Below are 25,156 nucleotides of genomic sequence, written 5' to 3'. Positions count from 1 at the left end.
TGAATGGTTTTTAAAAAGCAGCCACTAGATCATGATTATCCTTTGAAATTTAACTTGCAATAATATATGCCATTAATTTAACTGGTTTGGGTCTTTCCTACTAGGTCTTGCTTTAAAACCCAAACACTTCTTTACAAAGCAAAATTCAGGAAAATTGACCCACAGTTTATCGGATCATAAAAGTAGTTACAGCACAGAATTAAGCAAATTTATTTTTGTATTATTTTATGCACGAAAGTATTTAGTCTATGTAGAGGACCTTCCTCCAAATAGTCCAAACCAATACTTAATGACACCTATATATCTTGGTTAATAGGCCCTGCTTCAGTTAAAACAGGTGTTCCTTAAGACTGCCCTTTGTCCTGTACAATCACACAGCTGGTACCTATAAAAAGGGTTATTTTCCTCCCATATAATCTTCTCTCCGAGGCTCAGGTGTCACATCCCAAAGCCTGCAGACACTAAACAGAAACTCTCTGGTTATTACCATTATGTTTAATGAGTGCTACGGGAGACCATGGGCACTCTCAATTTCTTACAGGCAGCCCCTGCCTGCAGGCAGCAGGAGAATCCATCACTGACAGAGTGTGCAAGCAGAATAGGGGGGTGGCATTCATCAACTGCGTACATCTCTCAGCTGTCTGAAAAAATGTTATCATGGATACGGCAGCACACGAAGAAGAGAAATTACAGGCCTATGGCGAATATATAAACTTTTTTTTTTTTTTTTTTTTTTTTGTTTCCTTTGTCTTGGTACATGACATTGTGGTGCTTGTTCAGCTTCCTTTCCAACACAGCCCCCTTACGAACAAAAGGCAAATCAGTTGTAGTGCCCAAAATACCATAACAAATCACTCGCCTTTCTAGAGAAACATATGCTTTGAGCCAACTCCGGTTCTTCAAACTGGGCAGCAAGTTGTCACTTCACTTCAATGTATTCTTTCATGTTTGTTTGTGAGCTGCTGCAGTAAACATTATCACCTGACTGAGCAGTCAGAGGATACACAGCGAGCAAGCATATTAAAATGTCCCTGTTGGTATCCACCTTGTTGGCACCTTATAAAAAAAAGTTATACTTGCAGTGTTTGGTTTGCCTCCCTCATTGCAGGAACCCAGTCAAAATCCGCAGTACAGCTACAGCACAAGCTTTATACAGTTATAAAACATCTGTTTTCAGATTCAAAACCACATACAAAATGTACTGCACCTGTGATGGGTGTGCCGATTAATCGATTCAGGCAGTGAAACATGATATTTTAGTAATTTTGTCTGCTAACACACATTAGCATGCACTAATTGGTGTCTACACTGAATTGTATAATTATTTATTAGCATGCACTCTAGCAGCCTCACAAGGGTGTTTTTGTCAAGGCCATCGGCAGCTGAGCGGAACGGAAGCTGAGCAGAACAGGTTTATTAAACGTTGATAATCTCATCAGGGCGACAGCAAAATTCAACCTGCTCTGGTCGGTTTAAAAGCCAGTGTGGACTCGACTCATGTTCTTGATAAGAGTCAAGTTGTGTGTAAAATGTGTAAACACGAATTTGCATGGTGATAGATTGACTAAAATGGGTACTGTTTTCTCGAGGTTAGGCGTACTGGCGTTTGTAACACAAACATGCTGCCTAACCTTTAAAAGCATGTCAATATTTATGAATGCGCTATGACGTCTGTCTGTAAAGGGGGGGATGCATATCACATGTTTTAATAACCTGAAGTGCAAGAAGGACAATTCCAGATACACCAGCAACAACAATAAAAAATGATTTTATCGAATATAAATGCTTTTTGTTTGTTTTTTAATACATGTATCCGGATACAAAAATCAGATGTTCCCATTCGCTACAAAATGACCAAAATACCTTGCACTTATTTAATGCTTCACCAGAATTAAAAAAACAAAAAACGGCAAATGAAAAAGCGCTCTCTGTGATGTGAGATTAACAACCACAGCAGCTCTTGAACCTCTACTTACATTTAAGACAACAAAAAGTAAACAAACCAGATTATAGTGATCTCTATGGAAAGCCATCTGGGACAAAAGTGTTGTGCTGGGCAAGCCTCTCAAGACTCTCATGGGACAGAAAAAAAAGGCAAACATGTCATTCTGAAATGCCTTGCTTAAACAGTACCCAACTTCCTGAAAATGTTGGCTAGTGATTTATATAGATTGTAAATATTATCAAGGCTCAAAGTTAACGTATATTTGGTAACCCAATTGGCTGCTAGTTTTTTTTTTATGCAGTAGCATTTTTCTGATACCTTATGCTACAGTATAACCAACCCTGAGTGAATACGTACATAATTACCAGTTTAGTTTAACACTTACATTACCTTTCATTAAGCGAGAAACCATTGCTAATAGAGCTTCTGATAGATGACTGAGGTATGTACCGCCCCCATGCAGATTCAAGAGAGGCCCACAGTGCAAATTGTGTTGGACAAATACCTACAGTACAGAACATGGATACAATTTTTATATTTTATTTATATTTATTTATTTTTATATATAAAGTATTAGTCTAAGAAACCGCACTCCCCACTACTACCCTAAAAAGTTACCTTCTAGCCCTGATGTTACATATTTTTTGTTGCCACTTTGTGGAATGTAATAAACTCGAAGCAAAAACAGTGAGTTTTTTTCACCACATTTTTACAACGGCATTTCCACGTTTGTTCTATTTGAAGTGTTTAAAGTTTAAATTTCAATTTGAGTTTGCTTGTTCAGCTACAAAAAGGCACAAGTAAACCTTGTTGTTAGTTCATGAAAAACACGTCTATGGCCACTGTTTACTGTTTACTGTGAAGAAATGGCAATGGCAAGGAATGAAATAAAATGTGGTGTTTATGCACTATTTATTTCGGGAATAAACGAAACAAAGTTTAACTTTAACTATTATTGTACATCCCTTGGTAAAGCAAGTCCTACACAACTTATTCTTTACTCCTGGAATATTTTTCTGTTTTAACGTGTTACATATTGTAACATCTTGTTGTAAAATAGAAGCACACAGGGTCCACGGCCACGCCCCCTGCTGCTATGCTGTCTCTACCTGCGCTCAGAGCAATAAAATGGCTTTTATTACTTTTTGAAAAACGGACGAATACCCGAACAAATATTTAAATTATGAGCGAATCTGAACATGAAAAGCCTGTGTTTGTCCTAGCATTATAATAGATCACTCTGTAGATAATAACAGATATACAATACCGCCGCAAATGACATCTTCCAAGTAGAATGGTACCCCAAAACGCTTTCGTTTTTTCTATGAAAGCAGTACAACTGGGGATGGAGCGTTTGCAAACAGATGACTTCACTCAATACATATCTTGGTATAACTGAATAGATCATTGTCGCCTCTTTAAAAAATATGCTGAGGAGTCTAAATGAGCACTCCTGTCTCACAAGTTCAGTGGTACGCTAAATATGATTAATTTTCTAACAATGTTGAATGTCTGGCTGGAGAATTTTATACAAAAAAAAAAAAAAAAAGATATTCCTGAGTGGAGACTGCCAAGACTGTTACAATATTCAATGTAGTGTTGCCCTTGGCAGTCCTTAACCAGAAACGTATCTGAGGGTAGAATGATGACAAAATGGCACACACAGGGTACTAAGAGCATTCAGTTATGCAGCTTGCAGCTTTGTTAGTTGTATTTTATTGTTGATTTCTTTGAAGGATACTGCATGATTTCCATTACATGAGAGTTGAACTTCATGCTGATTTGAACTCGGCTCTCGCCAAGATAAGCACCAGCTAAGACGTAGCTTTGCAGTAAACTAATGTGAACCATCTGCATCTCCATCCATTTGCGTTGTTTTCCATCTGATGATGTAGATATCCTTCTGACTGGTGTTGATTACTGAAGTGTAATGCTGGCTCCGGGGATCTCAGAGTGCATCAGCACACACAACGGCTGCAATGCTGGCTCCGGGGATCAACCCAGTGCAGTCTCCCAAGCGCATCAGCATGACAACCGTCTGGCTTGAGCTAAGTAGGGTACATCTCTGGAATCTTCAAGTGGGCACCTTCCATCCTCCGTGTTTCGCTGACTAGCCCAAGACACCTCAAGATGGCTCAACAGTGATTCTGGCATCCCAGCATCACCCTCCTCCATCCCAGCTTACCTACCTGTATATCAGCATTGCTTTCTTTCTATTGTACTTGAGATCCCCATCCAGGATCTTTCCAACTCAACTACAGCCAGTTGCTGCTCCTTTCTGCTGCTTCAGATAAGTTCTTCACTGTGCGACGCAACTCTTGGCCACTGAACCCGAATCTCTGACAAACCGGGTTGTAGAGCGTCCCACAAATCCTTGACAACCCACCTCCACCGGGTAAACTCGGACTCTCCATCCTCGCTCTTCTGCTTCAGCAGCTAGTTGAGCATATAGAAGTTTCTTCCTCTAATATGCCTCATCCATAGCATCTTCCCACGGCACTGTTAACTCTACCAGATGAATAAGGCTTGCTGATCCAGCCCACAAGACAATGTCTGGTCGAAGGTTAGTGGTAGCAATCTCAGGTGGAAAAATAAGCCATTGACCAACATCTGCCAGCCTCTAGCAGCTTCCAGTTGTCCTGGGCAAGGCTTGGTTTTAACACCTTTTCTTGGTGGTTGCTCTCCTGGACAGAGGAATATTGTCTTTTCTGTGTAATTCTTTGATGGAACTGGTGGCAACTTATTGGTCAGGTTATGCTTGTCTTCCAATGCTAAGGCCAAACATCGCAGCACCTGGTCATGGCGCCAAGTAAACTATCCCGTCAAAATGTGCCTTAATGATGCAGGTGATGAACACAAAAGGACATGAGGGATCCTCACCCACTCATAGGTTTAGGTTTTGTGGTGATGGGAGAACATCATATGCTGATCTGATGAGGAAACTGATCCTGCTGTGTTCCATTGTCCACAGGTCTTGCATTGTTCCACACTCTTCCATTTCATCAATTCTCCCTGCTTGGCCTGGGAAATGGCCTTTACACACCTCATCATCTCCTCCTGCTTTTGCACCTTATTGACTACCAGCTTCCTCTGTTGAGCTGGGGTTGCCTTGTGCCATGTAGGAGGAGCTGAACTGAGACCAAAACCTCCTTTTCCATGCTGAACTTGCCCCATAATATCTCTGATTCGAAGGGCAGCCTTAGCATCTTCCACAGCTTTCTTTGCCGTACGTTTTCTTCCAGTTTTCAACACAGGTGCTGCATCCCTTACGCATTTGTCGCATGAATCTACTAATGTCATTTCCAGTCAGACTTTGGCACATTTAAACTCCCGGTTAGAGCAGAGACTGGTAGCTGCAGTATTCCTTTACCATAAAGTCCCACTCTGCTGAGACAGCATGGAACTCCCAACCATTTCCTGACGTATGAACTGATTAAAGCTTCCAGCTTCTCAACTATTGTCAAGGAAACCTCGTACACAATCGGTGGCCACAGCAGTCTTGGCAGTAGACCAAACTGAAAGCACCAGAGTTTGTCTGCCTGGTAAAGCACTGCTTGTTGTCTAATTTCTCCCACACAAACTGTGTCCTTTAGTAGAACTGTGCATATTGTCCTTAAAATGTTGGCAGTAACAATTGTGCTAATAGCGGAGCTGGTAAAGTAATTAAAACAAGACAATTAAATACCAACACAATTATAAAACTAGCTAAATATTTATTTTTTAGAGAGACTTCGCAAGCGTCCTTAAAATTCCCGCTGGAAACAAGGGACAAGAATTTACTCAGATGATAATACCCTTAGGTTGAAATCCAGCAGTATCTCATTAAGAAAGAGGGCTAGTGCACCATAGTTTACCAAGCTGATCAACTTTTTTAAAATGTAGATAGTTTTAATCCTAAACTTTTTACTTCTCATATTGTATTTCTAGTAGTGTTCCCACTTACTGTAAACTACACAACTTAAACATTGTTTTTTGCCCTGTAACCCCTGTAAGTTGCATTGGATAAAAGGGGTCTGCCAAATAAACTAAATTTTTTTTCACTGGTCTACTTCCTTTGGCTAGAGCCTTCAGTGGAGCAGAGAGGTTGACCTGTTGTCTTATCCTCAAGAAAGAAAATGCAATTACACTTAACTATGGAAAAGGAACAACATCTCAAGATTTAGGGAGTTGATTAAAAGGATGTGTTTTTAAATGTCAACTTAAAGTAAAAGCCACAACACTGGGAACCACTCAATTTGTTGGAACTTTAATGAAAAGATTACATTGTTTTACAAACAAATCTACTGTCTGAGGCACACGTTATTTGATAAAGCAGCCAAACCCTAAAACAATTAATAAAACATGTCATTTATAATGCATTCAGATTACAATAGTCTGATAAACCACTTAAAAGATGACACTACAAAGCCCAAAGCGCAAAAGTTTGTTTATCAAAAAGAAAGTCTTTCCAAAAGCTGAATGTTAAACTGTCTGAAGTACATACGAAAGTAATTGTGCCTCCTGTGCTCTGGGGAGTAAAATAATATAAGGGGTTAATTCTTAAATTTTAAATTAATTTAAGCATCAAGTTAGTGTAGCAGGCTTTTATAATGGACCTTAACCTGTTAAACCCCCAGCCTCCCACAGGCAATTTCCACCTGGAGGGCTATGGCCTTAAATAAATCACATTTTCTTCCAAAGTACAGAAAGCACAGGCATGGTTCAGGGCTTGAATTCAAGGTAACCCCCTGGCCACTGGGACTAAAACAGATTTGATATAAGTCTTACTCAGTACCACACTGGACCTTGTAGCACATGGAGAGCCAGATTTTTTTCCAGTGCTTCTCCAACATGTCTACTACACTGGATAAAAATTTGAAACTGATTGAATAAAAGGGATCAAATTCTACATGAGTTTTTACAAAGCTAGGCCAGTGGGTCCCCAAACCCAAGTTCTAAACGGGAGGTTACCTTCTGGCACCTCACATGTTATACATTGCCACATGACTTAGATTCTGTAATCCTCTTTTTTACTTATTTGTCCAATATTTCATTCAAAAGGTGGCCTTTCTGGAGAGCTTTGGGGTGCCCGAAATGTATCTATGATGAGTATGCATGACAAATACTCAGTTCATATGCCACAAATGTCAGGCACATTGCTCTCATATAACTGTGTGTTTGTGCAGGAGAATGTTACTACTGAGATTTTTTTGTAGCTCTGAATTTTCAGTACCTGACTATTTTTGTTACTCACTTGCTTGAAAGTATGAAAATGTCAAGAAACAAAATGAGATTTTTTTTTTTTTCAAAATAAAGTGGTTACACTCATTCAAGCACTGCTGACAGGTGAACATGTGTTGATTATTGGATAAAGGCGTCTGCTAAATGTCTACAATAATAATAATAATAGAGATTGCAGACACCTTTGCTGCTCTAAATCAAGCTGCCAGACTGAAAACACCTCAGTTCTTTTCATCTTTACTTTGATTGACATGTGGCAAACAAAGGAACTGAGTGAGTGATTGTTGGAGCAGGCAGACAGCTCATCTTGAAAGGCTAAGAAACCTACACTATAAACCTATCACTCCTTGTAATCATGGAAATATGAAAAAGTTTGCTAAACACTCCCATGCAATAATCTAAATCAATGAACATCAATGAGAAAATAATAAAGACTGCCAGGAAGAAACAATTACTTCTTGCAACTTGAATTGCATCGTAAAGATCAGGGACCGTATACAGCAGCACAGCACAGATGAGACATGGTGTTGCTCTTTACTATGCAATAAAAATTGTTAAAAATGTTATTTCTCTAGTGCCCCTTGAGAGTCAAATGGTTGCATTTTCTAATAACATTTACAGTAAAAATGCATATTGAAAATTATGCATAATAATAATAAATAATAATAATAAATGTAGTGTGGATCCATTATATTTAATCCTGAAGAGGCTCCAATCCATCTTCAAATGCTGCTTCACAGACGCTGAATCAGCGCTCTCCAACCCAGAAAGTTGATCATTTTCGCTGTCACTTTCACTATTATCCATCTCCTCCAAAACTTCCCAAAAGAAGTCGATTCAGTCTTTTTTGATGCTTTGGAACACTGCTCGTCATTTCGTTCGATTTTATAAATTTTAAAAATTAAAAAATGATCAGAAAACGGTAAGAAACCTTGATCCTAAGTGCATAATACTGCGCTCTCGCTTGCTAACATGTGTCTTATTTACATACGCACATCGATTACTCTTCAATGGATTAGGCTACAAACAAAGTCAAGGTATGATTGGACAGCTTGCGACATCCTCTACAACATGATCAGGGAGATTTCACCATCAACAGATACATGTCAGGCCAGAGCAGCGAAACGCACAGCTAGTCGATCTGAATTGTTTTGGAACCTTGAGGTACTAGACACATTGCGAAGGGAATATCTCAGCGCTGAAATGGCAAATTCAAAAAATTCCTTCGCTGTTTGACTGTAGGAAAACAACATTTTTGATAGTCAGTTTTTTTGCTGCTTTGCTTTTGTTATAATATTACAGATGATTTTTTAAATAATGTGTAATTGCAGTAGCATGTCCCACCTGCGGGACATAGGGGGCGTAAGAGGTTAACATGTCAGAGAGCTCCCTGCGCCGTCAGCAGTCGTTGGTGGTGGTGAGGATTAAAAGGGATGTAAAAGTCTGGTGCACACCAATCAAACTGCCTCTTAATGAACCAAAAGGAAAATAAAACTGCAAATGTCACACTGTGCCCTATTGGTAACTTAATGAAAACACACCTCCAGAAAATGTCGACATGGAAGAGATTTGTTTTTTGTTTGGGTTTTTACCTACAATCTATTTTATTCAACTGTCAAGACCTAACCAAGTAAAAGACCACTTTAAAATGATAATTTAAAAAAATAAATAAATAAAATCGTGTATAAATTAATAAGTTCGTTAGGAGCTAGTCATTAGCAAGTATCAAAGGTAAACATCTGTCTTCTAAATCGGTCAACATTAAATGACTAATGAGCTGCCATTTGCATTCCTAAATTGCAATGGTCTGAAAACTTTTAGCCCTGCTGTCCTATGGCGAGTGGCTGTAGCTGCTCAGTGGCTATTTGCTTGTTGCAACCTGCTCTATGTCAGTGCCAAGGACCTCAGTTCAGCTGAGGATTGTCAACCACATCGGCTCCCTTGAAAGTCACTTCTCAACCTATCACTACAGAAACAGAACTCCTGGCAGAAGGAATCGAAATAGAGAAACTTGCTATATATTCAAATTCCAAGCAGACTACAATACACTCACAAGCAGATATTCCCTTGACTTAGTAATGTTGACATGACAACTGAAATGACAAGTTAAAAAAAAAAATAATAATAATAATTATCCTGAATAATGTAAACACAGTTTAAAAATACATGGTCACCTTGTTTTGACAAAAATCTTGCTTGAGACTAGAAAAAACAAAAAAGCACAGTTTTTTTTTTTTTTTTTTAATTATTAAAACAAAATACATAAAGCACATCACCTTCCTGGTAGAAATTGTGTCCTTGGTTTCAAATACCCAACATCATAAAATTAGAGGCTAGACACTTGAAACCTGCTCTCTAGAGAGCACCATGCTGCAACCCTTTTCAATGATAGTATCTGATGTCCCTATACCCAACTAAAGATAATGAAAAGGGGTCATTTGTGTTGTCAATGTGTGCACATCCCAGTATTCCTCACTCAATTCCCCAGAAGCCCCCAAAAGAAAAATCAAGCATGGCAGCTGTCAATTCTACAGAACGGCATGAACTATGCTGGAATTTTAACAAGACAGATCTAATATAACATGTTAACTACTGTTAGGGAAACCTGCCAAGAGTGTTGTTGCCCACTGTCAGGGTCTTTAAACCATGGAGTGAAAATTAAATACAGTATGTCTTCATAATCATTCCCAAGGCTCTGAAAGTTTCATACAATGAATTTCAGCTTTATTGAACTTTCTTGTAATATCTGTAATTCAAAGTGACATTTATTATTCATTTTTCTAATATCATGAAGACGAAAACATATAAAATTTACCATCCTGAAAACATTGTTTACTTATTTAATCAGAAATGCAGGTGGCTTGTAACGCAAGCAAATGGCTTTAAAGCCTAGCCCTTAATTTGATGAGACTGAAGTCTGAGCTTTGGCTAACCCAGTCATTGTGGGCACTCCATTTTTGTCCTTCCAGATGGTTACAGCACAATCTTAAACCTGGAAGATGTTTCTCAAGACAACTTTGTCCTTTGCAGCACTTCCGCTGACCTCTCAAGCCCAAGTACTGAGGTTATTCATCACCTCTCAATATTCACAGACTCAAGAGAACCGTTTTAATAAAAGTAAAGTAGGGCACAAACAAGCTACTTTGATGGTTTACCAATGCATATTTATAATAAATAAAATAAAATACGGTAGTTTGTATTTGGGCTTTATTTCTTGTCTAAAGACATTGAATTATCAAATTGATGCCTTCTTTCAAACACAGTGCTTACTGAAAGACAACACACGATAGGACAAGCATGAATTTAATTTTAAAATGATACAGTACATAACAAAAGGTTAACATTTTACAAAAGTTCAGATGTTCAAGCATGCAAAGAAATTATGGACTGCAAGCTGATCAACAGAAAAATCAGCAGGTGTTGACATTTTTGTGCTCCTCAGGCAGCTAGACTTTGCTGTGCTTTTATTACAGCTATTTTTACATAAACTGAATATTCATTTTAAAGCACTCAAGTTTGTGAAATGCTAGAGCATGTTGGACAAGATATTCCGTTCACATTAATGCGAAGGGATTTAAATACAGTACATTTAAAATTTCCATGCTAATGGCGAGGTTTTCATGTGGGGTTTGACTATTTGGAAAAAAAAAAAAAAATGTTTTGCTAAATTCTTTCAGGATCATTGAACTGATGCTAATTTGTTATTTGAACAAGCAACCACTCAAACAGTGCTCATCTTCAAAACAGAAATGTGATTTAAATTGCACAAGCCCCACAGACAAACAAATATTACAATATGCTTCAAACAGGAAAATGTGGCATTACTGTGCATCATAACCAGAAGCACTCGTTCTTGCATAATGGCCATATATTTCCCCACAGTATAGTAAATGCAGTACTCCAGATATGCTGCGTACTGGGTATTTTATGCATTAAAAAAATATGAATTACATATATTTAAATTAAATGCGTAATGAATATGCATGGCAAATTTGCTACACAGCTTAAGTTTGTATGTTATGAAGCTTCTTGTATTTTGTTGGTTCGGTCAATATACAGTACTGCAAGCAGTAGCTACAGAAATTACGCCTTGTACCGACCTTAAGCAGTGGACCCTTAAAGTCTTTGTGCACTTCTGGTCCAATAAGCAACTGTCATTTTCAGTATGGTATATAGCCTCTGAACCTTATTGAGTAGCACTGGTATGGTATATATATGTATATATACATGTATATATATGTATATGTATATATATATATATGTATATATGTATATATATATATATATATGATATATATATATACATATATGTATATACATGATATATATATATACATATATATATATACTATATATATATATATATGTATATATACATATATATATATATATTATATACATATATATATATATATATATATATATATATATATATATATGTATATATATAGATATGTATATATATATATATATATATATGTATATATATATATATATATATATATATATATATATATATATATATATATATATATATATATATATATATAATATATATATATATATATATATATATATATATATATATTTATATACATATATTATATATATATATATATATATATATATATATATATATATATATATATATATATATGTAATATATATATATATATATATATTAAAAAAAGAAAAAAAAAATTTTTTAATGTTAAAAGAAACATTGACATTAAAATCGGACCAATAATGATTGCCCCAAAAGTAATGTAATAATATTTTAAGAGCAGCTCACAAATCCACTACACCTTGTTGCCAGGGGATGAAGAACCATAAAATAGATGAATTTTACAAGGCAAGATAAGAGGACCTGGATGGGAAACAAATCACTCATTCACAGCAAAAGCAAACAATGTGTTTTTATATTTATTACTGGTACTGTACACTAGTCAGTCAGTACACTAATGTAATAAAGTTTCTGCTGTTAATATGGTTTCTTTTTTTTTTTGCTAAAAAAAAAAAAAAATCAATTGGCCAAAGAACAGACTGACCTGAAGCATGCTCTAAATATTAAACCTGTAAAGCTACAGGGTAAAAAAGTATTTGATTCGCAATATTAAAAGCAGTTAAATGTGGTTGATTACTGCTTGTGTAGTCCGTCACCAAAAAGCCGTGAAGCATGAAATAGCAATTTACACAAAATGCATATTGGAGGTTATATTAAAAAACAAAACAAAGTAAATATGGTACAGCAGAGATAGTCCTTTTTGTTAAATACAATACTATTAAGAGCTGAATTTTACTTTAGTCAGCATCAGCTTTTAACATACAACTGAGGCAAATAAAAGTTACTGAATTAGTCAGACCACCAAATCCTAGATTTAGCAATGTGTGCTTTAAATTGTTGCAGGTAAGCAAATTAAAACACCCCTCTTGATTTTTCTTCTATTTCATCAGCAAGGGCTGAAGACCCTGTCTACGTTATCACCCGTCTATTTGTCTTAAAATTGCTAAACTAATTTCATTCCCCATCCAAACAACAAAAATGTTCTAATGGAAGATGAATGACAGACCATATGAAAATATTTTGAACCTTCAATTTTAGGAAAACACTTTTGGATTTAAATACTTTTTTTTTTTTTTTTTTTTTTTTTTACACAATTGATGTTTTTTCCTACATGATCAACACCGATAAAGAAAAAAAGGTTTAGTTTCGAAATAACCCATGTTTGCAACATTATTCCATTAATGTGTGTTTTTAGTTTTTAGTTAAAATGCTAGAAACAATGCAGTTTTTCAAAACTAATTGGTTCAAGTAAATTTAAGTGCAATGTCAAAATACATTGATATAATACTACTACAGCACTGTAAATTATAGCAGTAACAGTTTGGACCACTGACAAATGGTACTTGAAAGGATTTAAAAGTAATAATTAACAGTGTTAAATCAGGTTATATATCCAACATCACATCTATTAACCAAGTTTATTTTAGCTTATCAAGTACCCAAACACTGAACATTTCTTTCCAAAACCATACTAAAGGCAACAGTTTCAGCTGCATTGGCTTATACAAATTGCATCAATTAAAGCAAAATAAATAAATACTGAACCGTGCACCATCTAATAACCATTAAACAAAACATTTTAGTGTTGCTTATGGTGCAGTACAATTGCATTAAAAATTTCCAACTGTACAAATACATTTGTTTTGTTGTTAATCAGAACCATACACGTACTTTCCAAGTGGGCCGCTGCATTGCACTGACCTGTAGAACACATTACAGTGTATTAGTCACTGAAAACACTCATTCAAACAAAACGTTTCCGACATCGGGCCATTAACACTTTCCTCCTCCATCAGTTCATTTTTCTTTCACCACATTTAATTGTTTGTTTGGTCTCCAGCCACGCCCTGTTTTTACAGCATTGAGATTGCCATGCATTTCAACAAATTCAACAACGCAGTTTCAAACCTGTTGTGTAGCATTTATTTTTTGTCTGACGGTTCTACTTTACAGTCTCAAAAACTCCTGCATTATATAATATTGCACTGCAGTTGCAACGAATGAAAGACTCAGCTTTTTAACCAACAGCTGTTTGTTACAGATCCCTAGGGGCGGGTTCAGTCTGAATGTTGACAAACGAATAGCTCGGGAGGGTGGGAATAGGAATTCATAGAGATGGTCATCTAGTGAGTAAACAGTGAAGCAGTATAGCTGTGACTTTTTAATATTCCAAAGACTAAACTATTTTCTCCACGTACATGCATTTGGGTTGAGAATGCCGTAAATCCTGAAAAAATAAATCAGGTTGAGTTTGTGGTGAGCCATAACGGTGGCTGTAGTTCTCATTGTGGCACTGCTACAGTAGTTTAATATGGACACACCAATGCATACGTTCCACCGGTGTATTAGTCACTCCCCCTTTTAAGGACCCTACAAAAATGCCTAGAAAATTAACTAACTTATACAGCGGTTTTTACTGTAACTAAAGGACCCTACAAAAGAATCCTATAAAAGATGCAAGGTAACCAACTTATACAGCAGTTTGGGGACTGTACTAGGTCACATGTCGCAAAAACATGTAATATTTAAATTCATTTAACGTGTATTGAATCACTCCCCCTTTTAAGGACCCTACAAAAATGCCTAGAAAATTAACTAACTTATACAGCGGTTTTTACTGTAACTAACTTCATAGTCAAATGAAACTGCTAAATAATGTTAGGTTAACAAATTGAATTACATACCACTTTGCAGTTTTCCATATTTAACTAAAAACCGACATTTTGAAATCTAAGATTAAATACTGTACAACTACAGCTTCAGGTAGACTTTTGTGATCTTTTTGTAGTTTTTTTTTTTTTTTTTTTAAATAAAAGATCAATTATTTTCATAGTTTTTTTTGTCTCAATCCTAATATTCTAGGTGATATAAAACTTTTGAAAGAATAGGAGCACGCTAAAAGAGCAATGTTCTTGTATTGTAAATATACAGAATTTAAAAAAAGGTCAAGCACTCACCAGGTATCTGCTGTTAAGCCGATATATTTATTATTATAACATCATTATGAAAAAACAATGACACACATTCACGCAGGCGCGTTGAGGCCACTAGCCTTCAGTGCAGCAACACAATTGTTTCAAAACAAAACTTTTGACCATAGCTGTAGATTTGATTTGGATGTGCCCCAGTAGGTGTCTGGGCCTTCACCCAAATGGGAATACTGGCAAACTTGTAGTTTCATAACATTTTTATTTCTCAAACTTGCAGTTCATTACCTATCAGATAAACTGGAAGAAAAGCAACAAGTCCCAGGAAAAGCGTGTCTGCTTGTTCCTTTCATTTTGTATTTATTGGACGCTATCAAATCAAAATACACATTATTTACTTAGATTTTTTTTCTCATCCTCTGCAGCAATGACATATCTTTTTTTTACCAAACAATGCTAAAAAAAAAAAAAAAAAAAAAAAAAAAACACACACACACATTTCATAGATGTAGTTTTAGTTAAATACCAGGACAACTGAAACTCAAAAGGACTTTGATTAGGGGTTCACTGATGTCACAGGTATTATGATTAGCACAACAATGCTTTTGTGCTTTTCAAATTGCTGTTTAACTGTTAAATTGCAAACTGTTCTTGGGACTTGCACAAGCTCTGCATGATCAGTTAAAAAAAAAAAAAAAAAAAAAAAAAACGCGGAAGGCCAGACTAGAAAGAAATGAAGGTAGAAATCTCCAGTTTTAGAACAGAAGCGCTAGGATGGCTCAACAGGCTACTAACTCAGAAAAGGGTCTCATTTCCTGGGCCAATTGTGGTTAGATTTCAATACTGGGCACTTCTCCAAGGCATCGTTTGTGCTCCACTAGCTGTACCAGATGGCAAATGAATTCGACAAGTACCTCGACATCATGAAAGAATTTGCTTTCCAGTCATCTGCACTCCAGAGGAGGCAACTGGTTCCAAGACACAAATATTACAGGAACACAGAAAATCTGTGATTTAAGACATAAAACGTTAGGGTTAATTCCCAGTCTGAAATCACAAAGACCCATAAGCTCATGTCTATATTGAACAAATTTGGATAATAGAAGTCTATGAAAAATTGTTCAAACATACAGCTATGGCCAAAAGATTTGCATCACAAACAATTTTAGGATTGAGAATATATATATATATATATATATATATATATATATATATATATATATATATATATATATATATATATATTATATATATAACACATACTTTATTTAACCACATGTAATCAAAAGTACAAAAGTTAGATTGCAAATATCTACCAGACACCATAAGACATTATTTCATGTTAGATTTTAAAAAATGTCATTCAGTATATGGAAAACTACAAAGCAGTATATAATTTAAAAAGTTAACATAACTTTATTCAAATCTGTTAATTCCATAGGGTGACGCTAAACTTTTGGCCAGAGCTGTACAAATAGTATATTTGAGAAGAAGAGCCATCAGCAGCAACACAGGTGCATAAAGAAACCTCTAAATTACTCTAAGCTGCAAAGATTCTAACAAACTTAAACATTTTCATCACTTCTCTAAAATGTACTTTGTCTTTCTGGTTGCAGTCAGATAACAATGCACAGTGAAAATTACAAAACAGGATTGTAAAAGCTCTGCCTCGAATTCTAATATCACTAAACTGCCTATAATATTCCCAAACCTTTATTTATTTTATTTTTTTTACTTACATCCACAGTCGGATAGCTCCTGCTGCATAAGTCATGTGTTTCATTATATGAAGCACAGACTGCAATAAAACCCTCTGAAAGGTATGAAATTCCACCCACTTTCGATTAATTGTAAAATGGTTTCTTTTTCATTGCTATTAATTTGTTCAAATCTCCCAGGGAAGATCTGAGCACATCTTTCACACACACAAAAAAAAACAACTAAGACTAGCTATAATGTGCACCAGGGAACACAACGTTAGCATATGCCGATATAACAGGTGAATACAAAAATAACCAGATCCAGATGTATGATAATTTGCTTTTGAATCATCTGTACTTCAACATCCAAGGACACAGCCTGTTCCCAGATGAAATTAGCACCAACACTGAAAATCTAATACTTAAAATGCAATAGACTTTAGGGAGGATAAAAGCATTATTTACTGTACGTTGCTGTGTTTGATACACCTACAAAGTTTTCGACATCTATAAAAGTTAATTGTAAACTTTTGCAGTGGGCACGATCTGTGTTTGAAATTTTAGATGCTTTTGTTTTTTTGGTGTCAATCAGTTGCCCAAAGCAATCCCCAGCAATCTAAATATCCACGGCCACCTGCAGTATGGGAGGGCAGCACGGGAGCTGTGAAACCAAGCTATACAGAGCACAGCGAGCCGGGCTTCGTGGGTGACCCACCTGCAGTATGGGAGGGCAGCACGGGAGCTGTGAAACCAAGCTATACAGAGCACAGTGGGCCGGGCTTCGTGGGTGACCCACCTGCAGCCTGTAGAGCCAAGGCAGGGGAACAGGTCAGCAATGTGAATAAAGTGAAGTGAAAGCACGGAGATGGGGGTTCTGTTCAAATAATGCCATTATAACGCATCATCAATAGGTACATTAAAAAAGCACTACAAGGAAAAGGGGCTTAATGCCTCATCCTTTAGAACAGAATGTGGAACACTACCAGTACAAGTAGCACGAAACAAGGCTTTTTCTAAAGTTTGAATCACCACTCATTACGGGCCAGCTGGCACTCAAACTTGTGGAAACACATCCAACAAACAATGACAATGTGCTTCCTGATTAGATACTGAATCTTACAAATAGTACTGCATGTCCCCTGCCATGTTGAAACACAAAACCTGAACCAGCTCAGGTGGCTTTTCTTCAGTGCTTAAGCATGATTGGTTCAGTCATTTCATCCCTTCTCCACTGAGCCATAATGTTTCACTTTAAGTGGCACTTGTGTTTTGTTTTTGCAACAGGACATATGTTATCCTTATGCTGAATTGATTATAGCTACCTTACAGTATATACAGTTGTAGTCAAGAGTTTACATTTGGATGAGGACAAAAGTTACAAGATATCTACAATTATTTATTTCAGCTATTTTTAACTCCAAAAATAACAAATTCAAAAGTACTCACTGACAAGGAACATGAAATTAGCAGCTAGTTGAGGCATCTTTAGCAATAATAACCTCTCTTAAATGATTAGGATATTTGCCAATGATCTTTTAGCATGATTCTTCAACTCATACCAAAATATCTTTTGGCATGCTATGGAATCCATTTTACCATGTATTGGAATTAAATTTTGTGTGCCATTAGGAGAAAAACAGCCCCATAGAAGGATATTACCAGCTCCATGCTTGATGGTACGTATCAGGGTTCGACATTAACCATGGCCCGGTGGCCCGGGGTCGGTAGAGAGCGCAGTTTGGCCGTTAGTTATGAAGCACCACAGGCCCGACTGGGCCGGTTCCATTTAACTAGTATATAGTGCACATGGCTTCTGTTTCATGAATCCAGGAAAACGGGCCAGCATGTCAAAAAGCTGAAATTGATTTACAAACCATTTTTTAAAATCATAACTACGAACTAATCCTAACTTTACTGTCGGCTTCATTATGACAGAAAAAAAGTAACATTTTGCCTTGTTTGGCGTCAGTTACCCAGACTTGCAGATAAAACAGCAGCTTTATATACTGTGAATTCAACATTTCATTTACAATCTAAATCATATCCAGTCTCACAGTAAGATGTCCCGATGGATACCCAGATACGCAATCTAATTGTCTAACTTTTTGATTTGGGAGCTGATGTATTCAGATCAAAAATGCCATTCACAATCTTTCCAGGACTCGCTGGTATCACTCAGCAAGACTGGCGCTGACTTGGGGGGGCTACACAAGTGACAACGCTTTATATAGGATTGCTATTATTTTGTATTATGAATATTGTTTTAATAGTATTTATTATTATAGGGATGGGAATTTCAAATAGTTTCTTATTTGAATCCACAGGGTGCAACCTTTTTGTGTATTCGATTACCTGAACTCTGGTCCCTTACGCTACCAAGAGTAAAATGGCAGATGCGTGTGCACTAAGCAGACAGCATAACAGTGTAAGCCGGTAAAGTTTAGCCATGTTCACAAAGTGTTCAAACATTAACAAATAACATAACAGATACAGTTAAAAACATACTGAAAATAAAAACCATCATGAAAAAATATATAAATATACTGGGCCAGACAAAATTGCATCCGGGCCAGTAAAAACACTTGCTCAGTGACCTGAGGGGCCAGTAGTTAAAAATCTAAATGTAGAGCCCTGTGTATGTATGGTGGTCTTTTCTTTCTACGCCTCACCAGACTTTCTTCAAATATAACAACTTTAAGCGCGACCAAATACCTCGATTTTCGTTTCACCACTCCACAAAACCTTTGACCAGAACTCACATCCAACATTCAAATGCCATTTTGTAAACTTTAAGCAATTGTCCTTGTGACTTTCCCAAGAGTGGCTTTTTCCTTAGCCTGCGACCTTTGAGACCTTCACCATGCGATATGACCTGTGGTTGAAATGGAAACCCCAGTCTCACTTGCAGACAATTCACTTTGAATATCTTTGGCAGTCAATCTTGGATTGTTATCAACCTTCCTCACAATTCTTCTACTTGTTCTTTGTGAAAGAACCTTCTTTTTTCCAGATTGAGGGAGCTGTGACCGTACCAGGAGTCTTGTACTTCTTGATAATAGAAACAATAGCTGACAGTGGGATACTCAAATGCTTGGAAATCTTCTTGTATCCTTCTCCAGCTTTATGACAATAAATAATGTCCTGCCTAAGGTGTTCTGATGGCTCTTTACTTTTACTGGTTTATTGGTATTGACCTATGCCTAACCCTTTTATACTCCAAGAATGTTCAGCTACAATCCAGCATTTTCTAGACGTTTCTAGAATTAGGTTCTGCATTATCATATTGAAATTTCTAGCACCTTGTAGACAATAAAAGGGAACCAGTCTACTTGGAGAAAAGATCCTTGAGCAGAAGCATTTAAATTAGAAAGGAAGGGGGGAAGAAATCAATAAAAAAAAACAGAAGGGAGACCACATCAAAACAAGCACAACTCAGGTAAGACAACCATTAAATGTATTTATCTAAATGCTAAAAGTATCAGAAATAAAATTTTAGAACTTGAAGCTACTGCACTAACAATTAACTATGATGTGATAGGGGTTACAGAAACTTTGTTGTCAGAGTGATGGGGACGAATATAGTATTTGTGGGTATACACTGTATAGGAAAGACAGGCAGGACAGAAGAGGAGGAGGGGTAGCGCTATACATAAGAAACAGTCTTGAAGCCCAGGTGTTAAACCTGAACAAAAAAAACAAACCCGAATCAATATGGGTCAGAAAAACAGACAAATTCAAAGGGCATAATAATAGGAGCATGCTATAGACCGCCAGATTCAGACGGTGAGCACAATAATCTGTTATACAATGACAGTAGAAATGCGTGCAGCAAAGGAGAAGCCATACTAATGGGGGATTTCAACTTCGCCCATATAAAATGTGAAAACCCGGTGGGGAGCACGACGGATGAAACTGAAATGGTGGTAATGACAAATGACTGCTTCCTAACAATTGGTCAAGGCACCGACTAGGAGGGGAGGCATGCCTTGATTTAGTCTTTTCAAATAACGAAGACAGAATAACTAAAACAGAGGTGAGAGAACCACTAGCAAACTCAGATCACAACATGGTCTCATTTGAAGTGCTTTTTAAAACCCCAAAAGTAATGACTAAAGCTAAGGTTTACAATTTTAGAAAAGCAAACTATGAAGGTATGAAACAGAGACTAACAGAAATAGATTAGAGTAAAATAGAGAAAACACCCACAGAAGAAGGATGGTTGTTCTACAAAAATGTAGTACTAGAGGCGCAAAACAATTACATCCCTAAAGTAGACAAATCTAAATGTAAAACTAAATTGCCAAAATTGTTTAATAGACCAATTTAAAAAAATATTCAGCGAAAAAAGGCACTACAGAGCATTAAAAAGGGACCAAAAAGAAAGTACACAGAAAGAGTACACAGAACTGCAAACACAAGTCAAAAAGGAAGTTAGAAAGGCCAAGAGAGAAATAGAAATGAACATTGCTAAGGGGGCTAAAACCAATTCCAAAATGTTTTTCCAATATTACAACAGCAAGAGAACATTAAAAAAGGAGGTTAAATGTCTAAGAGATACAAATGGCAAAATCATAGATGAAGAAAAAAATAGCAAATATATTAAATGATTACTTTTCACAAGTTTTTACAAAGGAGGATACAGACAACATGCCCCAAATGTCATCCAGTTCCTATCCAGTTTTAAGTAACTTTAGCATAACCGAGGCAGAAGTGTTAAAGGGACTAGGAGCTCTTAAAATAAACAAATCCCCTGGGCCGGATGAGATCCTCCCAATAGTACTCAAAGAAATGAAAGAAGTGATTTACAAACCGCTAACCAAGATCATGCAACAGTCTCTTGACACAGGGATGGTACCGACAGACTGGAAAATTGCAAACGTAATACCGATCCACAAAAAGGGAAACAAAACTGAACCAGGTAACTACAGACCAGTAAGCCTGACTTCTATTATATGCAAACTTATGGAAACTATAATAAGATCCAAAATAGAAAAGTACCTGTATGGTAACAAGGTGCTGGGAGACAGTCAACATGGTTTTAGGAAAGGGAGATTGTGTCTAGATTCTGGTATAGTAAGCAAACTTGTTAAATTTGCAGACGACACAAAAATAGGAGGAGTGGCAAACACTGCTGCAGCAGTAAAGGTCATTCAAAATGATCTAGACAAGGTTCAGAACTGGGCAGACACATGGCAAATGACATTTAATAGAGAAAAGTGTAAGGTACTGCATGCAGGAAATAAAAATGTGCATTATAAATATATGGGAGATACTGAAATTGGAGATGGTATTTATGAAAAAGACCTAGGAGTTTTTGTTGACTCAGAAATGTCTTCATCTGGATAATGTAGGGGAGCTATAAAAAAGGCCAACAAGATGCTCGGCTACATTGTGAAAAGTGTTGAATTTAAATCAACGGATGTTAAAACTGTACAATGCATTAGTAAGGCCTCATCTTGAATATTGTGTTCAGTTCTGGTCACCTCAATATAAAAAAGATACTGCTGCTCTAGAAAGAGTGCAAAAAAGAGCGACCAGAATTATTCCGGGTTTAAAAAGCATGTCATATGCAGACAGCCTAAAAGAATTGAATCTGTTCAGTCTTGAACAAGGAAGACTACGTGGCGACCTAATTCAAGCATTCAAAATTCTAAAAGGTATTGACAATGTCGACCCAAGGGACTTTGACCTGAAAAAAGAAACAAGGACCAGGGGTCACAAATGGAGATTAGACAAAGGGGCATTCAGAACAGAAAATAGGAGGCACTTTTTTTACAAAGAGAATCGTGAGGGTCTGGAATCAACTCCCCAGTAATGTTGTTGAAGCTGACACCCTGGGATCCTTCAAGAAGCTGCTTGATAAGATTCTGGGATCAATAAGCTACTAACAACCAAACGAGCAAGATGGGTCGAATGGCCTCCTCTCGTTTGTAAACTTTTTTATGTTCTAATACTATCATAGCATCAAAGGGTACTGAATTAGCATTTTTTGAATTTTGCAAAAAAATTGCTGAAATAAAAAGTACAATAAACATTTTTTGTAATTTTTTTTTCCTCCTCCACAAAAGCAGAACTTTTGCATGAATTTTTTTTTCTGCAGTTGTTTTCGTGAAATTTCAAATTTCTATTGGGGTATGCAAACTTTCGACGCCAACTGTAGATATATATAACTCTGACATGGTAAAACTACACTTTCTGACGTTTCTAATTTGCTGTACAAATGATATAATGAGAAGTGATCAATTTTTGCTTTAATTTGATTTTAAACTATTCACTTAAATGGCCTCAAATTATGTGTTTTTTCTCAATTTAGACAGACTGGATATAAAAATCTATCAAGAAATAAAGATTAAGCTAAAGGGGTTGAGTTTGGTAAAACAATCTATTAGCACTAATCAGATGCAAGATTAAATCCCTGTGCTGCTTCTAACACTGTTTCCATCATACACTTTTTTTGTACAATACCAAACAACTGTACCACCCTGCTACCATAACTCTTACTTACAGACTTGAGGTCTCCACACACCGGACACGATGCAAAGCGATTTGTCTGGTGATAAAATGTTATTTTCGTTGTGACACTACCTTTCACACCAGTGGCGATGTCATGTCACATTTCACCCCATATATTAACAATCGCTTTTAAATACTTGTCAAAACAAAAACCACCACTGGTTGTTTGAACTAATTTTGTCTTATACAATTAATCAGGTTTTTAAATAGAATATTACAAATGACGAGTTACGTGTATATATAAAAACACATATGCATATCAGTGGTTTCGTTATGGTATAATAAACAGATAGATATTATATAGCAAATAAACCATATTTTATGTTACTGTAAAGGTTATGCATTTAAATCACACAGAACAATATAAAGCATTCAGAGATGATAAAAGCAAGTATCAACATTACAATTAAATTCTAAAAAAAAAAAAAAGTTTAGTTGTTACTGTTTCACACAATGTAAAACAGGCGACTATCCTCAGATTGTGAAAAAAAAAACACACGTATGCTAGTACTGTTATATAGACACCAATTACATTTTTTCACATTGTTTCTGCGTCAACCGTCGCATCGCAGGCAGCGTGAACGTCTCGTATCAGAAACACGTTTAATTTTTGTTGTGATGCAGTGTGTCATACGACATATATTCGCTTGCTGTATCGTGTCTGGTGTGTGAAGACCTTTACTTAAGAACTCTGGAAATCACTGCAATTAAAAGCACAAAATAACAAATCTACAAAGAATATTATGCCCAATGAACTTCAAAAGAGCCGCATAACCTTTCTCTAAATATCATTTGGCATTTATCCCAGTAATTATATTGGACTCTGAAGTCAACAGATGTGTTGCATTAAAATGATGGGTTTGTTGTACTCTCTTATAGCTTGTTATTTGCCAACCTGTGCAGCACAAAAGGTCTACTGACAAAGTTCTAAAGTGATGAAACTGAGCATAAAATAGGAACAGCAGTCAACATGGAAATCCATGGGGAGCACTCAAACTCCCCTAACGATTACCGTTTATATACAAAACCAGCACAGGCAGTGAATTACACTATTCTGGAGTATCTGCCCTGGTGTGCTGCTCTGGGGGGTTTATAGGAAACCACTAATGTTGTCTGAGTTATATTAGGCATCTTTATAGGTTTGGGGGTTATTGATCTACAAACACTGGAACTACTTAATGTCAGCGCAGCAGGTTCAGTGGCACATCACTTTCACTTATTGCAGGCACAGGGGGAGGGCTACGAAATGCAAGATGCTACATTTCTACATCAGTGAAAGCAGCCATTGATCGTTTTGACTTAAACTCCTGGGGCAAAACAAAACTTTTGGCTAGGGGTCTGGGGTTGTACGTGCTCTCAGATGCATTCTGACCACTTCAGAAGCAAAATCTGAACTTTACTTTGGACAAAAAGAAACTCAGAAATTACTTCTTATAAACTTTTCATTTTACCATGAGGCTAGTTAACAAAACATAATTTTTGAAATATTACTGATTAAAATTTTACATGTATGCCTAATTCAAACATATTACATTTTATGAAACCTCAGCTGAAAATTATACACAATCTCTGCTTAACTCAATTAGATGTTGTAAATACAGGGTTCATACAATTTTTCTGACACTAATGTCAAAGACTTTTAGGATCATTTTAACAATTTCAAAGACCTAATTTAAGGAGTTTATCTGGCATCCTCAATCCATTTAGGTACTACAATCACCCTTAGCTTCAACACATTTTCCAAACAACCAACTAGTACAGGCCATATATAAGTACAGACATACGTTTGAATGTATCTACAGCAGAATAGGAATGTCACACTTAGAAACTTGGCTACATGGGCAATTTTGCCCCATGCCCCCCCACTGTTCTCACCCCTTTGATGGCCTATACAAACTCCCGCATTGGAGCTGGAGCTAACTAAAGAGATCTTTGACTTGTCAGTGCCTAAATCTTTCGCTCCAGATTCCATCCCGCATAAATTCTACGAACAGTCTTAACATGGACCTGAAAATCTCAAGCGCAATGCATTTTCCAGACTGAATTTCTTTTAATGTGCGACTCCTTTCTTTAGGAGTCACGGTTTAATTTTAGAATCCTATGAAACATATAAATAAGTGCATAAAACATCTGAGGCGAGACGGCATGTTTTGATTCAGGAAAGAACCTTACCGGTTGGTGACAGTGTAGTTCTGCTGTTTCAGGGTAATTTCTCTCTGCTGAATCTGAATGATCTCTCTGGATAGGTCTTCTGGAGTCCTGCAAACAATAAATACAGGAGAAAACG

General features: G+C 36.5%; 1 protein-coding gene across 3 annotated transcripts in view; it reads right to left on the bottom strand.

The window, feature by feature from the left end:
- mad1l1 (mitotic arrest deficient 1 like 1) overlaps window positions 1-25,156 on the bottom strand; it is a 246,114-nt gene that overhangs the window by 199,733 nt on the left and 21,225 nt on the right. For all 3 annotated transcript variants that reach the window (XM_041229834.1, XM_041229836.1, XM_041229835.1), the window contains exon 10: window positions 25,042-25,128. In XM_041229834.1, coding sequence (XP_041085768.1) covers window positions 25,042-25,128 — 87 coding nt within the window. The remainder of the gene's footprint in view (window positions 1-25,041; window positions 25,129-25,156) is intronic.

Source organism: Polyodon spathula, chromosome 26, assembly GCF_017654505.1.
Source record: "Polyodon spathula isolate WHYD16114869_AA chromosome 26, ASM1765450v1, whole genome shotgun sequence".
NCBI lineage: Eukaryota > Metazoa > Chordata > Actinopteri > Acipenseriformes > Polyodontidae > Polyodon > Polyodon spathula.
The sequence above is the reverse complement of the archived record's forward strand: the minus strand, read 5'-3'. Positions and strand labels throughout refer to the sequence as shown.